The sequence below is a fragment of the Sander lucioperca genome, chromosome 18 (assembly GCF_008315115.2).
Source record: "Sander lucioperca isolate FBNREF2018 chromosome 18, SLUC_FBN_1.2, whole genome shotgun sequence".
Lineage (NCBI taxonomy): Eukaryota > Metazoa > Chordata > Actinopteri > Perciformes > Percidae > Sander > Sander lucioperca.
Window position 1 is genome coordinate 4,575,991 of NC_050190.1, and position 20,986 is coordinate 4,596,976.

General features: G+C 40.2%; 4 protein-coding genes across 5 annotated transcripts; all 4 read left to right on the forward strand.

Annotated features, from left to right (window-relative positions):
• Window positions 1–208: 208 nt before the first annotated feature.
• On the forward strand, window positions 209–7,217 carry LOC116036782 (phospholipase A and acyltransferase 4-like). Its single transcript, XM_031280414.2, has 4 exons — window positions 209–362; window positions 4,198–4,300; window positions 4,579–4,847; window positions 6,715–7,217. The coding sequence occupies exons 1-4, from the start codon at window positions 348–350 to the stop codon at window positions 6,883–6,885; spliced, it is 558 nt and encodes a 185-aa protein (XP_031136274.1). The 5' UTR covers window positions 209–347; the 3' UTR covers window positions 6,886–7,217.
• A 463-nt stretch (window positions 7,218–7,680) lies between these two features.
• LOC116036783 (phospholipase A and acyltransferase 4-like) lies at window positions 7,681–10,770 on the forward strand. The gene is made up of 4 exons (XM_031280415.2): window positions 7,681–7,928; window positions 8,359–8,461; window positions 8,712–8,980; window positions 10,262–10,770. Exons 1-4 carry the CDS (start codon window positions 7,914–7,916, stop codon window positions 10,430–10,432), a joined length of 558 nt encoding a protein of 185 aa, XP_031136275.1. The 5' UTR covers window positions 7,681–7,913; the 3' UTR covers window positions 10,433–10,770.
• Window positions 10,771–11,228: 458 nt separating this feature from the next.
• Window positions 11,229–14,307, forward strand: LOC116036808 (phospholipase A and acyltransferase 4-like). The gene is made up of 4 exons (XM_031280469.2): window positions 11,229–11,475; window positions 11,906–12,008; window positions 12,259–12,527; window positions 13,799–14,307. The coding sequence occupies exons 1-4, from the start codon at window positions 11,461–11,463 to the stop codon at window positions 13,967–13,969; spliced, it is 558 nt and encodes a 185-aa protein (XP_031136329.1). The 5' UTR covers window positions 11,229–11,460; the 3' UTR covers window positions 13,970–14,307.
• A 449-nt stretch (window positions 14,308–14,756) lies between these two features.
• On the forward strand, window positions 14,757–18,290 carry LOC116036830 (phospholipase A and acyltransferase 4-like). 2 transcript variants are annotated; one of them, XM_031280494.2, is made up of 5 exons: window positions 14,757–15,012; window positions 15,443–15,545; window positions 15,796–16,064; window positions 17,955–18,055; window positions 18,092–18,290. In XM_031280494.2, exons 1-5 carry the CDS (start codon window positions 14,998–15,000, stop codon window positions 18,135–18,137), a joined length of 534 nt encoding a protein of 177 aa, XP_031136354.1. In that variant the 5' UTR covers window positions 14,757–14,997; the 3' UTR covers window positions 18,138–18,290. The 2 variants fall into 2 exon arrangements, with proteins under 2 accessions (XP_031136354.1, XP_031136353.1); XM_031280493.2 differs by having other exon boundaries at window positions 14,759–15,012; window positions 17,955–18,290.
• The last annotated feature ends 2,696 nt before the right edge of the window (window positions 18,291–20,986 follow it).

The window sequence follows — 20,986 nt, forward strand, 5'->3', positions numbered from 1 at the left end:
ACTTTTCCAGCAGTAGCTGGCTCTGACTGAGAAGATTGTTTGCTCAACTTTGCTTTGTCATGCAAAGGCCTGAGTGCACCTACTGACCAGCTCACGAGAAATGAAACTTAGTCTTTGCTGCTTTATTGCACTTAGCACCGCCTAACAACGCCTGGTACAACTGGTACAACTGGTTACATAATGTGTACTTTGTGCTTATAATTTGTCTTTGCATCTTGTGTTTGACACCTGTTATCAGGTGAGCACTTTCGTTTCTGAGACGTAAGCACACTTAGGTTTCAGTCTCTGGCAGCATAAATTGGCTGCAGGTCCCCGCTACTCTTATTGATAGATGAAGAACTGAAGAGATGGCTCCAACAAGGGTAAGTCTCCTGCTACTGAGCTCTGCCGTCAATGATGTTCAAAATAATAGCAGTCCAATATCATTAACCTCATAAATAATTTTTTTGGTAGAAGTGGTATTTCTATATGGCAAATAATTTACTAGTAAGTGTTGTAGAGTCAGAAAACCAACAGACCCAACAGTCATGACATGCATGCTGCTCATTCTGTGTAATTGAATCTGTAATTGAAAGGGGCATGTTCAAAATAATAGCAGTGTTGTGTTCAATTAGTGAGGTGATTGATTCTGTGAAGAAACAGGTGTCAGTTATGGCCCATATTTAATATTTTTGCATGCTGGTTATAGTGCATTTCACACTGAAATACTCAACAAAATGGGTCGTTCCAGACATTGCTCTGAGGAACAGCAGACTTTGATTAAAAAGTTGATTGGAGAGGGGAAAACATATAAAGAAGTGCAGAATATTATAGGCTGCTCAGCCAAAATGATTTCAAATGCCTTGAAATGGCACCCGAAGCCTGAACGACGTGGGAAAAAAACGGTCAACTACCATTCGAATGGATCGAAGAATAGCCAAATTGGCAAAGGCTCAACCAATGATCAGCTCCAGGAAAATCAAAGAAGTTACCTGTGAGTACTGTTACGATCAGAAGAAGGCTATGTGAAGCAAAGCTATCAGCTAGAAGCCCCCGCAAAGTCCCATTGCTGAAAAAAAGACATGTACTGAATAGGTTGAAATTTGCCAAAGCAGAAATGGGGCAACATTCTGTGGACTGATGAGAGCAAAACTGTTCTTTTTGGGTCTAGGGGCCGCAGACAGTTTGTCCGACGACCCCCATGCACTGAATTGAAGCCACAGTACACTGTGAAGACAGTAAAGCATGATGGTGCAAAAATCATATTATGGGGATGTTTCTCATACTGTGGTGTTGGGCCTATTTATCACATACCAGGGATCATGGATCAGTTTCAATACATCAAAATACTTGAAGAGGTCATGTTGCCTTATGCTGAAGAGGAAATGCCTTTGAAATGAGTCTTTCAACAAGACAATGACCCAAAACACACCAGTAAGCGAGCAAAAAATGATGTTATGGAGCCCAATCCCCAGACCTCAATCCCATAGAAAACTTGTGGGGTGACATCAAAAATGCTGTTTCTGAGGCAAAACCTAGTAATGCAGAGGAATTGAGGAATGTAGTTCAATTGTCCTGAGCTGGAATACCTGTTCACAGGTGCCAGAAGTTGGTCGACTCCATGCAACACAGATGTGAAGCAGTTCTCAGCAATAATGGTTATGCAACTAAATATTAGTGCAGTGATTCAAAGTAAAGCAGACCCTTGAGACATTTTTCAGTTCATACAGTAAATGTTTGAGTTTGTCTGCTATTTTTTTGAACAGCCTAACATTCATTTTTCTTCACTTTCTGTAAAGGTATAACAAAAACTTGATCAATTTTGGTCATGTTTTGATTTGGAATTGAATGTGCAGTGTTCCCAATGCAATGATATTATGGAATTAAAAGCTATTCTAAGGATTTTGAGCATTATAGCATAATTGAGCAAATAATAGCAATGATTCTCTGCTGAGGTCATTGATACCTCACACAAGGGTCTACCTGAAACGGTACAAATGTTATGAAAGGGGCGTGGTTTAGGCATAGGGGGCGGGCCAAACCATAACCAATGAATAAGGAACGCTCTGCTGAGTTCAATGATACCTCACACAAGGGTATACCTTAAATGGTTCAAATATGAAAATGGGCGTGGCCTGAGTAAGTGGGCGTGGTTAAAGTATAGGGGGCGGCTCATTACCACATGTAGACCACACATAAGTTTCATGTAAATCAGATGATGTTTGTCATATAAGGCACATTTCCTGTTGCCAGCGGGGGGCGCTATGACCAAAAGTCAATATTGGCATGTAGATGTCCTCAGGCCTGGACCCTTGTCAATCCTGAGAAATTTCGGGCAGATACGACAACGTACACTCAAGTTACAACAATTTCTTTGTTCATCACTAAACACTCAAAATGGCCGCCACGCCCACAGAAAAGTTTTTCTTTTAATAACTTTTCATCTTTAAGGTGTTGGGATGATACAGACCAAGTCCATCCGATGAAATCTCTAGGAGGAGTTTGTTAAAGTGTAGCACCTTGACTTTTAGGCCTACTTCCTGTTTCCACTAGGGGGCGCTATGACTTTAAGTAAATATCGGCCTTTATTTGTCCTCAGGGTTGGACTCTTACAAATCCTGAAAAGTTTCGAGCCAGTTGGACACTGTACACTCAAGTTACAGCCACTTCCTGTTTTGATGGCGAAATGCACAAAATGGCCGCCCCACCACGGCCACGTCCTATGACGAAAGTTTTTCTTTTAACAACTTTTCATCTTTAATGTCTTAAGATGGCACAGACCGAATTTGAAGTTGATCGGATGAAATCTCTAGGAGGAGTTTGTTAAAGTACGACGTGGAAATGGCCAAAATCGCACTAATTTCGAACGTTGAATTCAAAATGGCGGACTTTCTGTTGGGTTTAGGGTATGGTTCTAATGACATCTTTTGTATGCCTTGACATGATACATAAGTGTACCAAGTTTCGTGAGTATACGATAAACGCACTGCAGGGGCTCAATTTTTTTAACTTTGTAGGGGGCGCTAGAGAGCCATTATTGGGCACCTATTCCCGAAACCCTTAAAATACGTAAATTTTCAGCAGACTTGATGCGACCGCCAAATTTGGTGAGTTTTTGAATATGTTAAGCCCTTCAAAAAGCCAATTTACTTGAAGAAAATAATAATTCCTTCAGTTTCAATAGGGCCTTCGCCGCTGTCGGCGCTCGGGCCCTAACTAGCATTTTAGTTAGCAATAATTAGCCTGCGTCCATATTATGTCCTTACATATACCTACGCTCTCCGTCTCTGCAATATTCGGAATGATTGAGATTTCTCTTGGCACAGCTACCAGAAGACTTACAACTTTCAGACAGGTTGCTCACGTCACATTTACGTCGTCTCTCTCAGTTGGAGGCTGCGCAGTAACGCTCGGCACTCACCGGAAAAGTGCTTCTAATATCCTTCACTGGTCTCCGTCCAGAGCAACAGGATCTGTTGGTCCATTCTATATACAGTCTATGGTTGAAACACGCCCCATAATCACAGCCCAATGGAGCAGTATCAGACTCATATTCTGACTAGAATCTGAGTATGACAACGTCAGGCTATGTTAAAGTAATAATCCTGAAGATTTTCATTTAAATAAATGTCTGTTAAGCCACTATATCGCCGAATTTGGTAGCACAATGTTAATTGAGCCTAAGGTCAACTGATGAAAGCCCTTTCATTTGCAGTATTACGAACTGGGTGTCTGTGTTGACATTCAAAAGCAGCGCACATTTAGCGACGCATTTTCCATCACCCAGCAGCAATTGGTCCTCCAGAGAGTGTATCAACCGCCTCGCTCATCAACTTACAACTGACTGAAGTCACACTGTTTGTATGTCTGGGAAGCGAGACCCAACATTTTGAGTTTGCAGTTTTGTCCACTGTATCAGAAAGCTGTAGCAGAAAAAGTTAACACCTGTTTTCTGGCACGTTCCTGATTCAAAAACAGACAGGGATACTCGTCTACTGGCAATAGGAAAGGAGTCTATTGGCTATTTTCGTGGGTTTACCTGTTTGGAAAACCTTCCTATAGAAGCTAATTTTGCTGAAATAATGGGTATAACTGTCAATCACCCACATGATCGTACACATGGTCAAAAACTCCAGGGGGTACCTGCGGTACTGACTACACGTGAAGTTTATTATTTTTATGATTTATGTATTATAATTGTTTTTCTTATGATTTTAGTTTAATGCAAAGCCCGGAGACCTGATCGAGATCGACCGTGGGATGTATCAGCACTGGGCCCTCTACATCGGTGGAATGGAAGTTGTTCATTTGACTACTCCAAGTGAGTGAAATGTTGCATTTACTACCTTCATCTTGGAAGACCATCTATAACCTTTTGCCTGTCACTCTCGTTTTGTTGGTAATTATGTTGTATTATTATGTTATGCTCAGATTGACATTATCAACCAATTACATGCATGTAAATGTAAAATAATAGACAAAGACAGAGACTTGATGAATAGCAATTTATCGTTTGTCCCTCTAAATCCTTTTCTCTATACCTCTTTTCTTTTTATTCTAACTTCTTTCCTATTTGTCTCTTCTATAAAACACACATAGATGAGGATTCAGGCTCTTCTGGTTTTGCGTTGATGGTCCTGGACAGCCCCATAGGAAAGGTGAAGCGTGAGAAGATCTGGGAAGTGGTCAGCAACGATAGTTTCAAGGTCAACAACCTCCTAGATTACAAGCACCAGCCTCATGAGAGTTACATCATCGTGAAGGAGGCCTGTAGCATGGTGGGTCTGGAGCTGCCGTACTCTATCTTCACTAAGAACTGCGAGCACTTTGTCACAGACCTACGCTACGGCAAGCCAGAGTCTAGACAGGTGGGTATCCTGTGGCTTTTATACTTCTGTTTGCAGGACTGCTTAAAGGGACAGTTTACCCTAAAATCAAAAATACATATTTTTCCTCTAATCTGTAGTAGAGCTGTAATCGGGCCTTAAAAGTTCGGCTCGACAAGGCCCGAGCCCGACAGAATTCGGCCCGAGCCCGACAAGTACATTTTGATTGACAAATTTTTAAAAGCCCGAACCCGTTTACAGCTCGACTGTACAAAAGGCCGTCTATCAGCAGTGATTAGAGTGTCGGAGAATAGCGCGGACACGCGCTTCACACAGCGAGTGGGCACACGCACCACTCGGCGGAAAAGGGAGAGAAAGAAAAAAGAGACTGCGCCGCACGCACACAGCTGTTTTGTCTTCCGTCAAGAATGAGTAATTTATACATTTTTTAACATAATTTATTCATGACTAACGGAGGCTATCGGCCAGTTGGAAATTGGAACAAAGAAATAAAATAAGCCCTCCAGAAGCCAGCCTCTGTTTCACCTCCTCAGCATCCATTTTCACGCTAATCGAAACGCTTCACCTGACCGCTCGTTTACTGCGCAACTCGGAGCGCAAGCCCGAGCCCGTGTAACATGATAGAAGTGAAGACCGAACCCGACCGAACCCGTCGGGTCCCGTCGGGTCCCGTCGGGTCCCGTCGGGTCCCGTCGGGTTCGGGCAAAGATCTTCAGCTCTAACCTGTAGTGCTTTTTAAGAGTTTAGATTGTTTTGGTGAGAGTTGCCCAGTGTGGGAGTAATCTGCCTGCTATCCATTATAATGCCGCCAGCTGGCACTCGCATTGTGGTGCTCAAAGGGCCACAAAAAATAAATGTATTTAAAACACACTACCCGTTAACTGTATAATTATGCACAATCACTTCAATTTCTTCTGCGTTGTGATACGATTGGGGGGTGTAGTTTGGTGGAAAGAAAATAGTTCCTATTTGAAACTGCTCACACCCAGGTAGGTGAAGTATCTTGAGTGGCCAGGTCATGATTTCTGGAAAGAGACTTGAGTCTGTCATATGTATTTTTTGGCTCTTTGAGCACCACAAGCCGAGTGCCATCTAGTTCCAATATATTGAAGTTTTCGAAGAAGGCAGCCATCTCTCTGGTCGTTATATCCAACACTGGGCAATTTGGACCAAAACAACCTAACGGTAGATTGATAAATAGCACTGCAGGTAAGAGGAGAAAATGTTTTTTGATTTTGGAGTGAGCTGTCCCTTTAACATGCAAACGCTGGTCCTTTCTAGGACAAATGGTAAAGCTTTGATATGACTGATATGATTGGAGAGAGCCTTAAGTAAACATTAAGGCTTCTTTCAATGAGATACAACTACAATTAGCAAAGTAGTTTGTTTGTAGATCATTAAAGCCTGCATTGGAATGGCTACTACTATATAGTGAGGTAGTATTTAAATGTAGATACACTTAATGTCTAGTGCAGAATAAGGCTGACGATTAATACCATCAGAAAGGGGATTGGGAAAATAATTAAAATATTCATATAACTTGACTGGTTTACAAATACCAAGTAGTATATATTCTCTTGAAACATTTCAATTCTTAATAATATTTTTTTTCTCCCAGAAAAACAGAGAAATGAAAGTTATTCAGATGTTGAACTATATTTTATTGATATTTCAGTGGCAAATCCCTTTATCAAAGTGATACACAGCTGTGTGTGTGTGTGTGTGTGTGTGTGTGTGTGTGTGTGTGTGTGTGTGTGTGTGTGTGTGTGTGTGTGTTTAATTATATTTCAACTTTAACTTGAAACTTAGTTGTATTCTAGTACAACCACAATTAAAATTATTAAACACATCCTTGACCTTGAGACCGCCACTTATTTGTCTTTCGCAGGTTATCAAAGCAGCTGCGATTGGAGTGGCAGCTGTAGGGATTGTAGCTCTGGGTGCTGCTCTGTTCGCATCCTGGCTCAACGATGACAACAAAGAAGAAAGGAGAGAAGAAAGAAGAGAACCAAGGAGAGAACCAAGGAGAGAACGAAGGAGACATTATAATTGGCAGTAATGAGACAGCAAGATGAAAGAAAAGATCCTGCCATTGTTTGAGTCAATTCACCTGCCAGTGATTATGATTTAAATGTTGTGAATAAACTATTGTCTTTGTTGGTGTATTGCTATCAACACACACACACAACACACACATATACACACATACAAACACACACACACGGGCACACACACAATACAACTTTGGATAAGATTAGGCAAGCTTTTGTGGAGAAAAATGAAGTTATAGGTAAATCCATGGCTGTTATGTCTGATATTAGTGCTCGTTGGGTAGGTTGACCCCATGGTTGTCTGTTTAATGTCTGAAATGTATAAAATTATTAATTTGGCGTATAAGTGAAAAGTGAAGTAATCTTATTTAGTACTAGAATCTTGAACTTGCTTACTGTATTGTTTGATCAATTATCATATTGTATTGATTTGTGTAAAAAATAAACATTTCTTTTTCACTTTGGAGAACCTTTTTTATTTAACATGTCATGTTCTCTGTGTACTATTAATATGTACTTGCAGAAAAAAAACGATGTTTACAGTTTTATTAATATTTTCTATATTGTAGTTAAGATATAATCACTAACATTACACACATGCAGTTGGTTGTGTTATCCTAAAGACTCAGAATACAAACAAATATTGTGTGTAATTAATAATCCCTGTTTTCTTGGCAACAATCCTAATGGACCGAGAGGTGAAAAAGTAGAGGGCATACGGGGGGTAAAGGCAGACGGAGCAGCACAGAGGAACAGGAAAACACTGAGTAATGTTTTTCTTACGGCCTAGTTAAGAGCTTAAGAAATGAAACTTAGCCTTTATTGCTTTATTGCACTTAGCACCACCTAACAGTTCCTGGTTATATAATGTGTACTTTCTGCTTATAATCTGTCAATTTGCATCTTGTGTTTGACACCCGTTATCAGGTGAGCACTTTCATTTCCGACACGTAAGCGCCCTTACGTTTCAGTCTCCGGCAGCATAAATTGGCTGCAGGTCGCTGCTACTCTTACTGATAGATGAAGAACTGAAGAGATGGATCCAACAGAGGTAAGTCTCCTGCTACTGAGCTCTGCTGTCACTGATAAGTTAGTGTACATTTAAAGCTGCTTCAGTTTAAACCCAACATTTTGAGTTTGCAGTTTTGTCCACTGTATCAGAAAGCTGTAGCAGAAAAAGTTAACACCTGTTTTATGGCACATTCCTGATGTCAAATGTGACTCACCAATAACAAAAACAGACAGAGGTACTCGTCTACTGGCAATAGGAAAGGAGTCTATTGGCTATTTTCGTGGGTTTACCTGTTTGAAAAACCTTCCTATAGAAGCTAATTTTGCTGAAATAATGGGTATAACTGTCAATCACCCACATGATCGTACACATGGTCAAAAACTCCAGGGGGTACCTGTGGTACTGACTAGATGTGAAGTTTGTTATTTTTATGATTTATACATTTGAATTGTTTTTCTCATGATTTTAGATTGATGCAAAGCCCGGAGACCTGATCGAGATCGACCGTGGGATGTATCAGCACTGGGCCCTCTACATCGGTGGAATGGAAGTTGTTCATTTGACTACTCCAAGTGAGTGAAATGTTGCATTTACTACCTTCATCTTGGAAGACCATCTATAACGTTTTGCCTGTCACTGTCCTCCATTATAGTTTGTTGGTAATTATGTCGTTTTTACGTGCATGTAAATATAAAATAATAGTAAACACAAGACTTGATGAATGGCAACATATTGTTTGCCCCTCTATATCCCTTTCTCTATGTCTCTTTTCTTTTTATTCTAACTTCTTTCCTGTCTGTCTCTTTTATAAAACACACATAGATGATGATTCAAGCTCTTCTGGTTCTTCGTTGATGGCCCTGGATATCGATGTAGGACAGGTGAAGCGTGAGAAGATCTGGGAAGTGGTCGGCAATGATAATGTCAAGGTCAACAACCTCCTAGATTACAAGCACCAGCCTCATGAGAGTTACATCATCGTGAAGGAGGCCTGTAGCATGGTGGGTCTGGAGCTGCCGTACTCTACCTTCACTAGGAACTGCGAGCACTTTGTCACAGACCTACGCTACGGCAAGCCAGAGTCTAGACAGGTGGGTATCCTGTGGCTTTTATACTTCTGTTTGCAGGACTGCTTAAAGGGACAGTTTACCCTAAAATCAAAAATACATAGTTTTCCTCTAACCTGTAGTGCTTTTTAAGAGTTTAGATTGTTTTGGTGAGAGTTGCCCAGTGTGGGAGTAATCTGCCTGCTATCCATTATAATGCCACCAGCTGGCATTCGCATTGTGGTGCTCAAAGGGCCACAAAAAATAAATGTATTTAAAACACACTACCCGTTAACTGTATAATTATGCACAATCACTTCAATTTCTTCTGCGTTGTGATACGATTGGGGGGTGTAGTTTGGTGGAAAGAAAATAGTTCCTATTTGAAACTGCTCACACCCAGGTAGGTGAAGTATCTTGAGTGGCCAGGTCATGATTTCTGGAAAGAGACTTGAGTCTGTCATATGTATTTTTTGGCTCTTTGAGCACCACAAGCCGAGTGCCATCTAGTTCCAATATATTGAAGTTTTCGAAGAAGGCAGCCATCTCTCTGGTCGTTATATCCAACACTGGGCAATTTGGACCAAAACAACCTAACGGTAGATTGATAAATAGCACTGCAGGTAAGAGGAGAAAATGTTTTTTTGATTTTGGAGTGAGCTGTCCCTTTAACATGCAAACGCTGGTCCTTTCTAGGACAAATGGTAAAGCTTTGATATGACTGATATGATTGGAGAGAGCCTTAAGTAAACATTAAGGCTTCTTTCAATGAGATACAACTACAATTAGCAAAGTAGTTTGTTTGTAGATCATTAAAGCCTGCATTGGAATGGCTACTACTATATAGTGAGGTAGTATTTAAATGTAGATACACTTAATGTCTAGTGCAGAATAAGGCTGACGATTAATACCATCAGAAAGGGGATTGGGAAAATAATTAAAATATTCATATAACTTGACTGGTTTACAAATACCAAGTAGTATATATTCTCTTGAAACATTTCAATTCTTAATAATATTTTTTTTCTCCCAGAAAAACAGAGAAATGAAAGTTATTCAGATGTTGAACTATATTTTATTGATATTTCAGTGGCAAATCCCTTTATCAAAGTGATACACAGCTGTGTGTGTGTGTGTGTGTGTGTGTGTGTGTGTGTGTGTGTGTGTGTGTGTGTGTGTGTGTGTGTGTGTGTGTGTGTGTGTGTGTTTAATTATATTTCAACTTTAACTTGAAACTTAGTTGTATTCTAGTACAACCACAATTAAAATTATTAAATGTTTTACACATCCTTGACCTTGAGACCGCCACTTATTTGTCTTTCGCAGGTTATCAAAGCAGCTGCGATTGGAGTGGCAGCTGTAGGGATTGTAGCTCTGGGTGCTGCTCTGTTCGCATCCTGGCTCAACGATGACAACAAAGAAGAAAGGAGAGAAGAAAGAAGAGAACCAAGGAGAGAACCAAGGAGAGAACGAAGGAGACATTATAATTGGCAGTAATGAGACAGCAAGATGAAAGAAAAGATCCTGCCATTGTTTGAGTCAATTCACCTGCCAGTGATTATGATTTAAATGTTGTGAATAAACTATTGTCTTTGTTGGTGTATTGCTATCAACACACACACACAACACACACATATACACACATACAAACACACACACACGGGCACACACACAATACAACTTTGGATAAGATTAGGCAAGCTTTTGTGGAGAAAAATGAAGTTATAGGTAAATCCATGGCTGTTATGTCTGATATTAGTGCTCGTTGGGTAGGTTGACCCCATGGTTGTCTGTTTAATGTCTGAAATGTATAAAATTATTAATTTGGCGTATAAGTGAAAAGTGAAGTAATCTTATTTAGTACTAGAATCTTGAACTTGCTTACTGTATTGTTTGATCAATTATCATATTGTATTGATTTGTGTAAAAAATAAACATTTCTTTTTCACTTTGGAGAACCTTTTTTATTTAACATGTCATGTTCTCTGTGTACTATTAATATGTACTTGCAGAAAAAAAACGATGTTTACAGTTTTATTAATATTTTCTATATTGTAGTTAAGATATAATCACTAACATTACACACATGCAGTTGGTTGTGTTATCCTAAAGACTCAGAATACAAACAAATATTGTGTGTAATTAATAATCCCTGTTTTCTTGGCAACAATCCTAATGGACCGAGAGGTGAAAAAGTAGAGGGCATACGGGGGGTAAAGGCAGACGGAGCAGCACAGAGGAACAGGAAAACACTGAGTAATGTTTTTCTTACGGCCTAGTTAAGAGCTTAAGAAATGAAACTTAGCCTTTATTGCTTTATTGCACTTAGCACCACCTAACAGTTCCTGGTTATATAATGTGTACTTTCTGCTTATAATCTGTCAATTTGCATCTTGTGTTTGACACCCGTTATCAGGTGAGCACTTTCATTTCCGACACGTAAGCGCCCTTACGTTTCAGTCTCCGGCAGCATAAATTGGCTGCAGGTCGCTGCTACTCTTACTGATAGATGAAGAACTGAAGAGATGGATCCAACAGAGGTAAGTCTCCTGCTACTGAGCTCTGCTGTCACTGATAAGTTAGTGTACATTTAAAGCTGCTTCAGTTTAAACCCAACATTTTGAGTTTGCAGTTTTGTCCACTGTATCAGAAAGCTGTAGCAGAAAAAGTTAACACCTGTTTTATGGCACATTCCTGATGTCAAATGTGACTCACCAATAACAAAAACAGACAGAGGTACTCGTCTACTGGCAATAGGAAAGGAGTCTATTGGCTATTTTCGTGGGTTTACCTGTTTGAAAAACCTTCCTATAGAAGCTAATTTTGCTGAAATAATGGGTATAACTGTCAATCACCCACATGATCGTACACATGGTCAAAAACTCCAGGGGGTACCTGTGGTACTGACTAGATGTGAAGTTTGTTATTTTTATGATTTATACATTTGAATTGTTTTTCTCATGATTTTAGATTGATGCAAAGCCCGGAGACCTGATCGAGATCGACCGTGGGATGTATCAGCACTGGGCCCTCTACATCGGTGGAATGGAAGTTGTTCATTTGACTACTCCAAGTGAGTGAAATGTTGCATTTACTACCTTCATCTTGGAAGACCATCTATAACGTTTTGCCTGTCACTGTCCTCCATTATAGTTTGTTGGTAATTATGTCGTTTTTACGTGCATGTAAATATAAAATAATAGTAAACACAAGACTTGATGAATGGCAACATATTGTTTGCCCCTCTATATCCCTTTCTCTATGTCTCTTTTCTTTTTATTCTAACTTCTTTCCTGTCTGTCTCTTTTATAAAACACACATAGATGATGATTCAAGCTCTTCTGGTTCTTCGTTGATGGCCCTGGATATCGATGTAGGACAGGTGAAGCGTGAGAAGATCTGGGAAGTGGTCGGCAATGATAATGTCAAGGTCAACAACCTCCTAGATTACAAGCACCAGCCTCATGAGAGTTACATCATCGTGAAGGAGGCCTGTAGCATGGTGGGTCTGGAGCTGCCGTACTCTACCTTCACTAGGAACTGCGAGCACTTTGTCACAGACCTACGCTACGGCAAGCCAGAGTCTAGACAGGTGGGTATCCTGTGGCTTTTATACTTCTGTTTGCAGGACTGCTTAAAGGGACAGTTTACCCTAAAATCAAAAATACATAGTTTTCCTCTAACCTGTAGTGCTTTTTAAGAGTTTAGATTGTTTTGGTGAGAGTTGCCCAGTGTGGGAGTAATCTGCCTGCTATCCATTATAATGCCACCAGCTGGCATTCGCATTGTGGTGCTCAAAGGGCCACAAAAAATAAATGTATTTAAAACACACTACCCGTTAACTGTATAATTATGCACAATCACTTCAATTTCTTCTGCGTTGTGATACGATTGGGGGGTGTAGTTTGGTGGAAAGAAAATAGTTCCTATTTGAAACTGCTCACACCCAGGTAGGTGAAGTATCTTGAGTGGCCAGGTCATGATTTCTGGAAAGAGACTTGAGTCTGTCATATGTATTTTTTGGCTCTTTGAGCACCACAAGCCGAGTGCCATCTAGTTCCAATATATTGAAGTTTTCGAAGAAGGCAGCCATCTCTCTGGTCGTTATATCCAACACTGGGCAATTTGGACCAAAACAACCTAACGGTAGATTGATAAATAGCACTGCAGGTAAGAGGAGAAAATGTTTTTTTGATTTTGGAGTGAGCTGTCCCTTTAACATGCAAACGCTGGTCCTTTCTAGGACAAATGGTAAAGCTTTGATATGACTGATATGATTGGAGAGAGCCTTAAGTAAACATTAAGGCTTCTTTCAATGAGATACAACTACAATTAGCAAAGTAGTTTGTTTGTAGATCATTAAAGCCTGCATTGGAATGGCTACTACTATATAGTGAGGTAGTATTTAAATGTAGATACACTTAATGTCTAGTGCAGAATAAGGCTGACGATTAATACCATCAGAAAGGGGATTGGGAAAATAATTAAAATATTCATATAACTTGACTGGTTTACAAATACCAAGTAGTATATATTCTCTTGAAACATTTCAATTCTTAATAATATTTTTTTTCTCCCAGAAAAACAGAGAAATGAAAGTTATTCAGATGTTGAACTATATTTTATTGATATTTCAGTGGCAAATCCCTTTATCAAAGTGATACACAGCTGTGTGTGTGTGTGTGTGTGTGTGTGTGTGTGTGTGTGTGTGTGTGTGTGTGTGTGTGTGTGTGTGTGTGTGTGTTTAATTATATTTCAACTTTAACTTGAAACTTAGTTGTATTCTAGTACAACCACAATTAAAATTATTAAATGTTTTACACATCCTTGACCTTGAGACCGCCACTTATTTGTCTTTCGCAGGTTATCAAAGCAGCTGCGATTGGAGTGGCAGCTGTAGGGATTGTAGCTCTGGGTGCTGCTCTGTTCGCATCCTGGCTCAACGATGACAACAAAGAAGAAAGGAGAGAAGAAAGAAGAGAACCAAGGAGAGAACCAAGGAGAGAACGAAGGAGACATTATAATTGGCAGTAATGAGACAGCAAGATGAAAGAAAAGATCCTGCCATTGTTTGAGTCAATTCACCTGCCAGTGATTATGATTTAAATGTTGTGAATAAACTATTGTCTTTGTTGGTGTATTGCTATCAACACACACACACAACACACACATATACACACATACAAACACACACACACGGGCACACACACAATACAACTTTGGATAAGATTAGGCAAGCTTTTGTGGAGAAAAATGAAGTTATAGGTAAATCCATGGCTGTTATGTCTGATATTAGTGCTCGTTGGGTAGGTTGACCCCATGGTTGTCTGTTTAATGTCTGAAATGTATAAAATTATTAATTTGGCGTATAAGTGAAAAGTGAAGTAATCTTATTTAGTACTAGAATCTTGAACTTGCTTACTGTATTGTTTGATCAATTATCATATTGTATTGATTTGTGTAAAAAATAAACATTTCTTTTTCACTTTGGAGAACCTTTTTTATTTAACATGTCATGTTCTCTGTGTACTATTAATATGTACTTGCAGAAAAAAAACGATGTTTACAGTTTTATTAATATTTTCTATATTGTAGTTAAGATATAATCACTAACATTACACACATGCAGTTGGTTGTGTTATCCTAAAGACTCAGAATACAAACAAATATTGTGTGTAATTAATAATCCCTGTTTTCTTGGCAACAATCCTAATGGACCGAGAGGTGAAAAAGTAGAGGGCATACGGGGGGTAAAGGCAGACGGAGCAGCACAGAGGAACAGGAAAACACTGAGTAATGTTTTTCTTACGGCCTAGTTAAGAGCTTAAGAAATGAAACTTAGCCTTTATTGCTTTATTGCACTTAGCACCACCTAACAGTTCCTGGTTATATAATGTGTACTTTCTGCTTATAATCTGTCAATTTGCATCTTGTGTTTGACACCCGTTATCAGGTGAGCACTTTCATTTCCGACACGTAAGCGCCCTTACGTTTCAGTCTCCGGCAGCATAAATTGGCTGCAGGTCGCTGCTACTCTTACTGATAGATGAAGAACTGAAGAGATGGATCCAACAGAGGTAAGTCTCCTGCTACTGAGCTCTGCTGTCACTGATAAGTTAGTGTACATTTAAAGCTGCTTCAGTTTAAACCCAACATTTTGAGTTTGCAGTTTTGTCCACTGTATCAGAAAGCTGTAGCAGAAAAAGTTAACACCTGTTTTATGGCACATTCCTGATGTCAAATGTGACTCACCAATAACAAAAACAGACAGAGGTACTCGTATACTGGCAATAGGAAAGGAGTCTATTGGCTATTTTCGTGGGTTTACCTGTTTGAAAAACCTTCCTATAGAAGCTAATTTTGCTGAAATAATGGGTATAACTGTCAATCACCCACATGATCGTACACATGGTCAAAAACTCCAGGGGGTACCTGTGGTACTGACTAGATGTGAAGTTTGTTATTTTTATGATTTATACATTTGAATTGTTTTTCTCATGATTTTAGATTGATGCAAAGCCCGGAGACCTGATCGAGATCGACCGTGGGATGTATCAGCACTGGGCCCTCTACATCGGTGGAATGGAAGTTGTTCATTTGACTACTCCAAGTGAGTGAAATGTTGCATTTACTACCTTCATCTTGGAAGACCATCTATAACGTTTTGCCTGTCACTGTCCTCCATTATAGTTTGTTGGTAATTATGTCGTTTTTACGTGCATGTAAATATAAAATAATAGTAAACACAAGACTTGATGAATGGCAACATATTGTTTGCCCCTCTATATCCCTTTCTCTATGTCTCTTTTCTTTTTATTCTAACTTCTTTCCTGTCTGTCTCTTTTATAAAACACACATAGATGATGATTCAAGCTCTTCTGGTTCTTCGTTGATGGCCCTGGATATCGATGTAGGACAGGTGAAGCGTGAGAAGATCTGGGAAGTGGTCGGCAATGATAATGTCAAGGTCAACAACCTCCTAGATTACAAGCACCAGCCTCATGAGAGTTACATCATCGTGAAGGAGGCCTGTAGCATGGTGGGTCTGGAGCTGCCGTACTCTATCTTCACTAAGAACTGCGAGCACTTTGTCACAGACCTACGCTACGGCAAGCCAGAGTCTAGACAGGTGGGTATCCTGTGGCTTTTATACTTCTGTTTGCAGGACTGCTTAAAGGGACAGTTTACCCTAAAATCAAAAATACATATTTTTCCTCTAATCTGTAGTAGAGCTGTAATCGGGCCTTAAAAGTTCGGCTCGACAAGGCCCGAGCCCGACAGAATTCGGCCCGAGCCCGACAAGTACATTTTGATTGACAAATTTTTAAAAGCCCGAACCCGTTTACAGCTCGACTGTACAAAAGGCCGTCTATCAGCAGTGATTAGAGTGTCGGAGAATAGCGCGGACACGCGCTTCACACAGCGAGTGGGCACACGCACCACTCGGCGGAAAAGGGAGAGAAAGAAAAAAGAGACTGCGCCGCACGCACACAGCTGTTTTGTCTTCCGTCAAGAATGAGTAATTTATACATTTTTTAACATAATTTATTCATGACTAACGGAGGCTATCGGCCAGTTGGAAATTGGAACAAAGAAATAAAATAAGCCCTCCAGAAGCCAGCCTCTGTTTCACCTCCTCAGCATCCATTTTCACGCTAATCGAAACGCTTCACCTGACCGCTCGTTTACTGCGCAACTCGGAGCGCAAGCCCGAGCCCGTGTAACATGATAGAAGTGAAGACCGAACCCGACCGAACCCGTCGGGTCCCGTCGGGTCCCGTCGGGTCCCGTCGGGTCCCGTCGGGTTCGGGCAAAGATCTTCAGCTCTAACCTGTAGTGCTTTTTAAGAGTTTAGATTGTTTTGGTGAGAGTTGCCCAGTGTGGGAGTAATCTGCCTGCTATCCATTATAATGCCGCCAGCTGGCACTCGCATTGTGGTGCTCAAAGGGCCACAAAAAATAAATGTATTTAAAACACACTACCCGTTAACTGTATAATTATGCACAATCACTTCAATTTCTTCTGCGTTGTGATACGATTGGGGGGTGTAGTTTGGTGGAAAGAAAATAGTTCCTATTTGAAACTGCTCACACCCAGGTAGGTGAAGTATCTTGAGTGGCCAGGTCATGATTTCTGGAAAGAGACTTGAGTCTGTCATATGTATTTTTTGGCTCTTTGAGCACCACAAGCCGAGTGCCATCTAGTTCCAATATATTGAAGTTTTCGAAGAAGGCAGCCATCTCTCTGGTCGTTATATCCAACACTGGGCAATTTGGACCAAAACAACCTAACGGTAGATTGATAAATAGCACTGCAGGTAAGAGGAGAAAATGTTTTTTGATTTTGGAGTGAGCTGTCCCTTTAACATGCAAACGCTGGTCCTTTCTAGGACAAATGGTAAAGCTTTGATATGACTGATATGATTGGAGAGAGCCTTAAGTAAACATTAAGGCTTCTTTCAATGAGATACAACTACAATTAGCAAAGTAGTTTGTTTGTAGATCATTAAAGCCTGCATTGGAATGGCTACTACTATATAGTGAGGTAGTATTTAAATGTAGATACACTTAATGTCTAGTGCAGAATAAGGCTGACGATTAATACCATCAGAAAGGGGATTGGGAAAATAATTAAAATATTCATATAACTTGACTGGTTTACAAATACCAAGTAGTATATATTCTCTTGAAACATTTCAATTCTTAATAATATTTTTTTTCTCCCAGAAAAACAGAGAAATGAAAGTTATTCAGATGTTGAACTATATTTTATTGATATTTCAGTGGCAAATCCCTTTATCAAAGTGATACACAGCTGTGTGTGTGTGTGTGTGTGTGTGTGTGTGTGTGTGTGTGTGTGTGTGTGTGTGTGTGTGTGTGTGTGTGTGTGTGTGTGTGTGTTTAATTATATTTCAACTTTAACTTGAAACTTAGTTGTATTCTAGTACAACCACAATTAAAATTATTAAATGTTTTACACATCCTTGACCTTGAGACCGCCACTTATTTGTCTTTCGCAGGTTATCAAAGCAGCTGCGATTGGAGTGGCAGCTGTAGGGATTGTAGCTCTGGGTGCTGCTCTGTTCGCATCCTGGCTCAACGATGACAACAAAGAAGAAAGGAGAGAAGAAAGAAGAGAACCAAGGAGAGAACCAAGGAGAGAACCAAGGAGAGAACGAAGGAGACATTATAATTGGCAGTAATGAGACAGCAAGATGAAAGAAAAGATCCTGCCATTGTTCGAGTCAATTCACCTGCCAGTGATTATGATTTAAATGTTGTGAATAAACTATTTTTTGGTGTATTGCTATCAACACACATACACATACACACACACACACACACACACATATACACACATGGCTGTTATGTCTGATATTAGTGCTCCTTGTGTAGGTCTAGTACTAGAATCTTGAACTTGCTTACTTTGTTTGTTTGATCAATTATTTATCATATTGTATTGATTTGTGTAAAAAATAAACATTTCTTTTTCACTTTGGAGAACCTTTTTTATTTAACATGTCATGTTCTGTGTGTACTATTCATATGTACTTGCAGAAAAAGACGTTGATGTTTACAGTTTTATTTATATTTTCTATATTGTAGTTAAAATATAATCACTAACATTACACACGGACAGTTAAGTTGTGTTATCCCAAAGACTCAGAATCCAAACAAATATTGTATGTAATTAATATCCCTGTTTTCTTCACAATTCTAACAATCGTAATGGACCGAGAGGCACTGAGTGCAAAAGTAGAGGGCATACGGGGGGTAAAGGCAGACGGAGCAGCACAGAGGAACAGGAAAACACTGAGTAATGTTTTTCTTACGGCCTAGTTAAGAGCTTAAAGGGTGTTTATCCCCCGTCGTCTCTGTGCCAGCATTGTGCTGCATCACAATCCACCACTGTTCACATGTGGACCCCCGCTACAGCCGGGGCAGGTGGGCAAGAGCAGATTCACATAAGACCGTATGTCATCTCCATGCTGTGTGTGTGCGTCCTCTCGTTCGTCTATCTTTGTGAGGACCAATGAAACTTTCAGAGTGACATCATTTAGTAAAAATTGGGACATATTTTGGACATTGGGGCAGTTAAAGAAGTTAAAAGACTAGATCTTGGAGTTGGGCATGTAGCTGTGATGTTTAACGTTAAGGACTAGGGAATGTATTAAGTCAATTAGGGTCCTCACAAGTATCAAAGTATGAAAAGAGTGTGTGCATTTGCAGCTGATTTATTTGTGTGTGTGTGTGTGTGTGTGTGTGTGTGTGTGTGTGTGTGTGTGTGTGTGTGTGTGTGTGTGTGGAATGACAGCTGAGTAGGGATCACTGTTACCCCCCCACACACATGCACATTCTCTTTCTGAGGCTCCTCCTGCCCCAGCTGGATGCCCATGAAGAGACGGACAGCCTTCGCTTGAAAAAAATTTATTTGCATCCTGTCATTTAATATTCTAAGTCTTATTCAACATTTAAACTATATTTAAAAAAAACTAAAAGTAAACCAATACAGTAGGAAATTATTGCCATTTGCAGTATAAATTCATTTCAATACTTTTCTGAAAACAACCCACGTTACAAGTGCGGTCATATGAACTAAGAAAAGAGACCATATTTCTCCTGTATTAACTTCTCTGCATTGGCTTCCTGTAAAATCCAGGATTGAATTTAAAATCCTTTTCCTGACCTACAAAGCCCTTAATGGTCTAGCACCATCATATCTAGAAGAGCTCTTAGTACCGTATTGTCCCACTAGAGCACTACGCTCGCAAAACTCAGAGCTACTTGTGGTTCCTAGAGTCTCTAAAAGTAGAATGGGAGCCAGAGCCTTCAGCTACCAGGCTCCTCTCCTGTGGAACCAGCTCCCCGTCTGGGTTCGGGGGGCAGACATTTAAGAATAAACTGAAAACCCTCCTCTTTGATAAAGCATATAGTTAGGGAGTGAGGAGATGCAGCGTCCGCTTAGCCCGGCCCACCTGCTTCTCTTCATAGTCGTCAGATTCATCTACCATATAATCAATAATATAATTAAAGGAAGAGTTCTAGCCCGACCAGGCTCCTCTCCTTAACCTGTCTCTCTTAGTTATGCTGTTATAGTTCTAGGCTGCTCGGGGACTTCCTTCTTTCCTTTTAGACACTGAGCTGCTCTCTCCTCTCTCTTTCCATTTGTTTCCATTTGTTGTGCATCCTTGTCCCAGAAATACTTGTTACTAACCTAGCTCTGGGGAGTTTACACAGCTGTCGCCGTGGTCCTGCTGCACTCCCTGCTACACCCTGCTACGCTCTGCAGTGCCCTGCAGTGTCCTGCTGAACCCTGCTGCGTCCTGCTACGCCCTGCAGTGCCCTGCTATGAACTATGCCATGAACTACTACGACTACCATTTGTAGTCACTGTTCCATTATCTTTATTGTGACTATTATTGCCACTGTTCATCACATCCCCAAACGGCACCGTCAGACACCGCCTACCAAGAGCGGTTTCTCCCTAAAAAGGAGTTTTTCCTCACCACTGTCACACTAAATGCTTGCTCCTGGGGGAATTACTAGAATTGTTGGGTCTTTGTAAATTATAGAGTGTGGTCTAGACCTACTCTATCTGTAAAGTGTCTCGAGATAACTCTTGGTATTATTTGATACTATAAATAAAATTGAATTGAAATTGAAGTTGTTTTCCTTACTCAAACCTTGTAGCAAAAAAAAAAAATGTCATTGGCTAACTTTGCAAACTCAGCCAACTGCACTAACTCATTGATCTGAATTGGTAATTTGACTAAATATGGGTGGAAAAATCTAGCCTGGCTCCGCCCTGCTATGTACTTACGCTCAATTTTCATTTTCCTTTAGTACTATGTCTGGGTTTGCGGTATAGTCTTGGGTCTTAACCGGCCAATCTTTACCGGTCCAATCAGCGAACAGCGGAGTGGCTGAGAACGATGACGTTGAGGACGTGCACTAGAAAGAATTCGGTCCGTTGTGGCAACGCTGCCGAATATCCAGAAGTTAAAGCCCGAGCAAGAACAATCTTTGCTGAGTTTTGTTGGTGGCCATGATG

Coding starts and splice junctions, on each gene's coding strand:
- LOC116036808 (XM_031280469.2), top strand. Junction 12,009..12,258: donor TGTTCATTTGACTACTCCAA/GTGAGTGAAATG, acceptor AAACACACATAG/ATGATGATTCAAGCTCTTCT. Junction 12,528..13,798: donor GCAAGCCAGAGTCTAGACAG/GTGGGTATCCTG, acceptor TGTCTTTCGCAG/GTTATCAAAGCAGCTGCGAT.
- LOC116036830 (XM_031280493.2), top strand. Junction 15,546..15,795: donor TGTTCATTTGACTACTCCAA/GTGAGTGAAATG, acceptor AAACACACATAG/ATGATGATTCAAGCTCTTCT. Junction 16,065..17,954: donor GCAAGCCAGAGTCTAGACAG/GTGGGTATCCTG, acceptor TGTCTTTCGCAG/GTTATCAAAGCAGCTGCGAT.
- LOC116036783 (XM_031280415.2), top strand. Junction 8,462..8,711: donor TGTTCATTTGACTACTCCAA/GTGAGTGAAATG, acceptor AAACACACATAG/ATGATGATTCAAGCTCTTCT. Junction 8,981..10,261: donor GCAAGCCAGAGTCTAGACAG/GTGGGTATCCTG, acceptor TGTCTTTCGCAG/GTTATCAAAGCAGCTGCGAT.
- LOC116036782 (XM_031280414.2), top strand. Junction 4,301..4,578: donor TGTTCATTTGACTACTCCAA/GTGAGTGAAATG, acceptor AAACACACATAG/ATGAGGATTCAGGCTCTTCT. Junction 4,848..6,714: donor GCAAGCCAGAGTCTAGACAG/GTGGGTATCCTG, acceptor TGTCTTTCGCAG/GTTATCAAAGCAGCTGCGAT.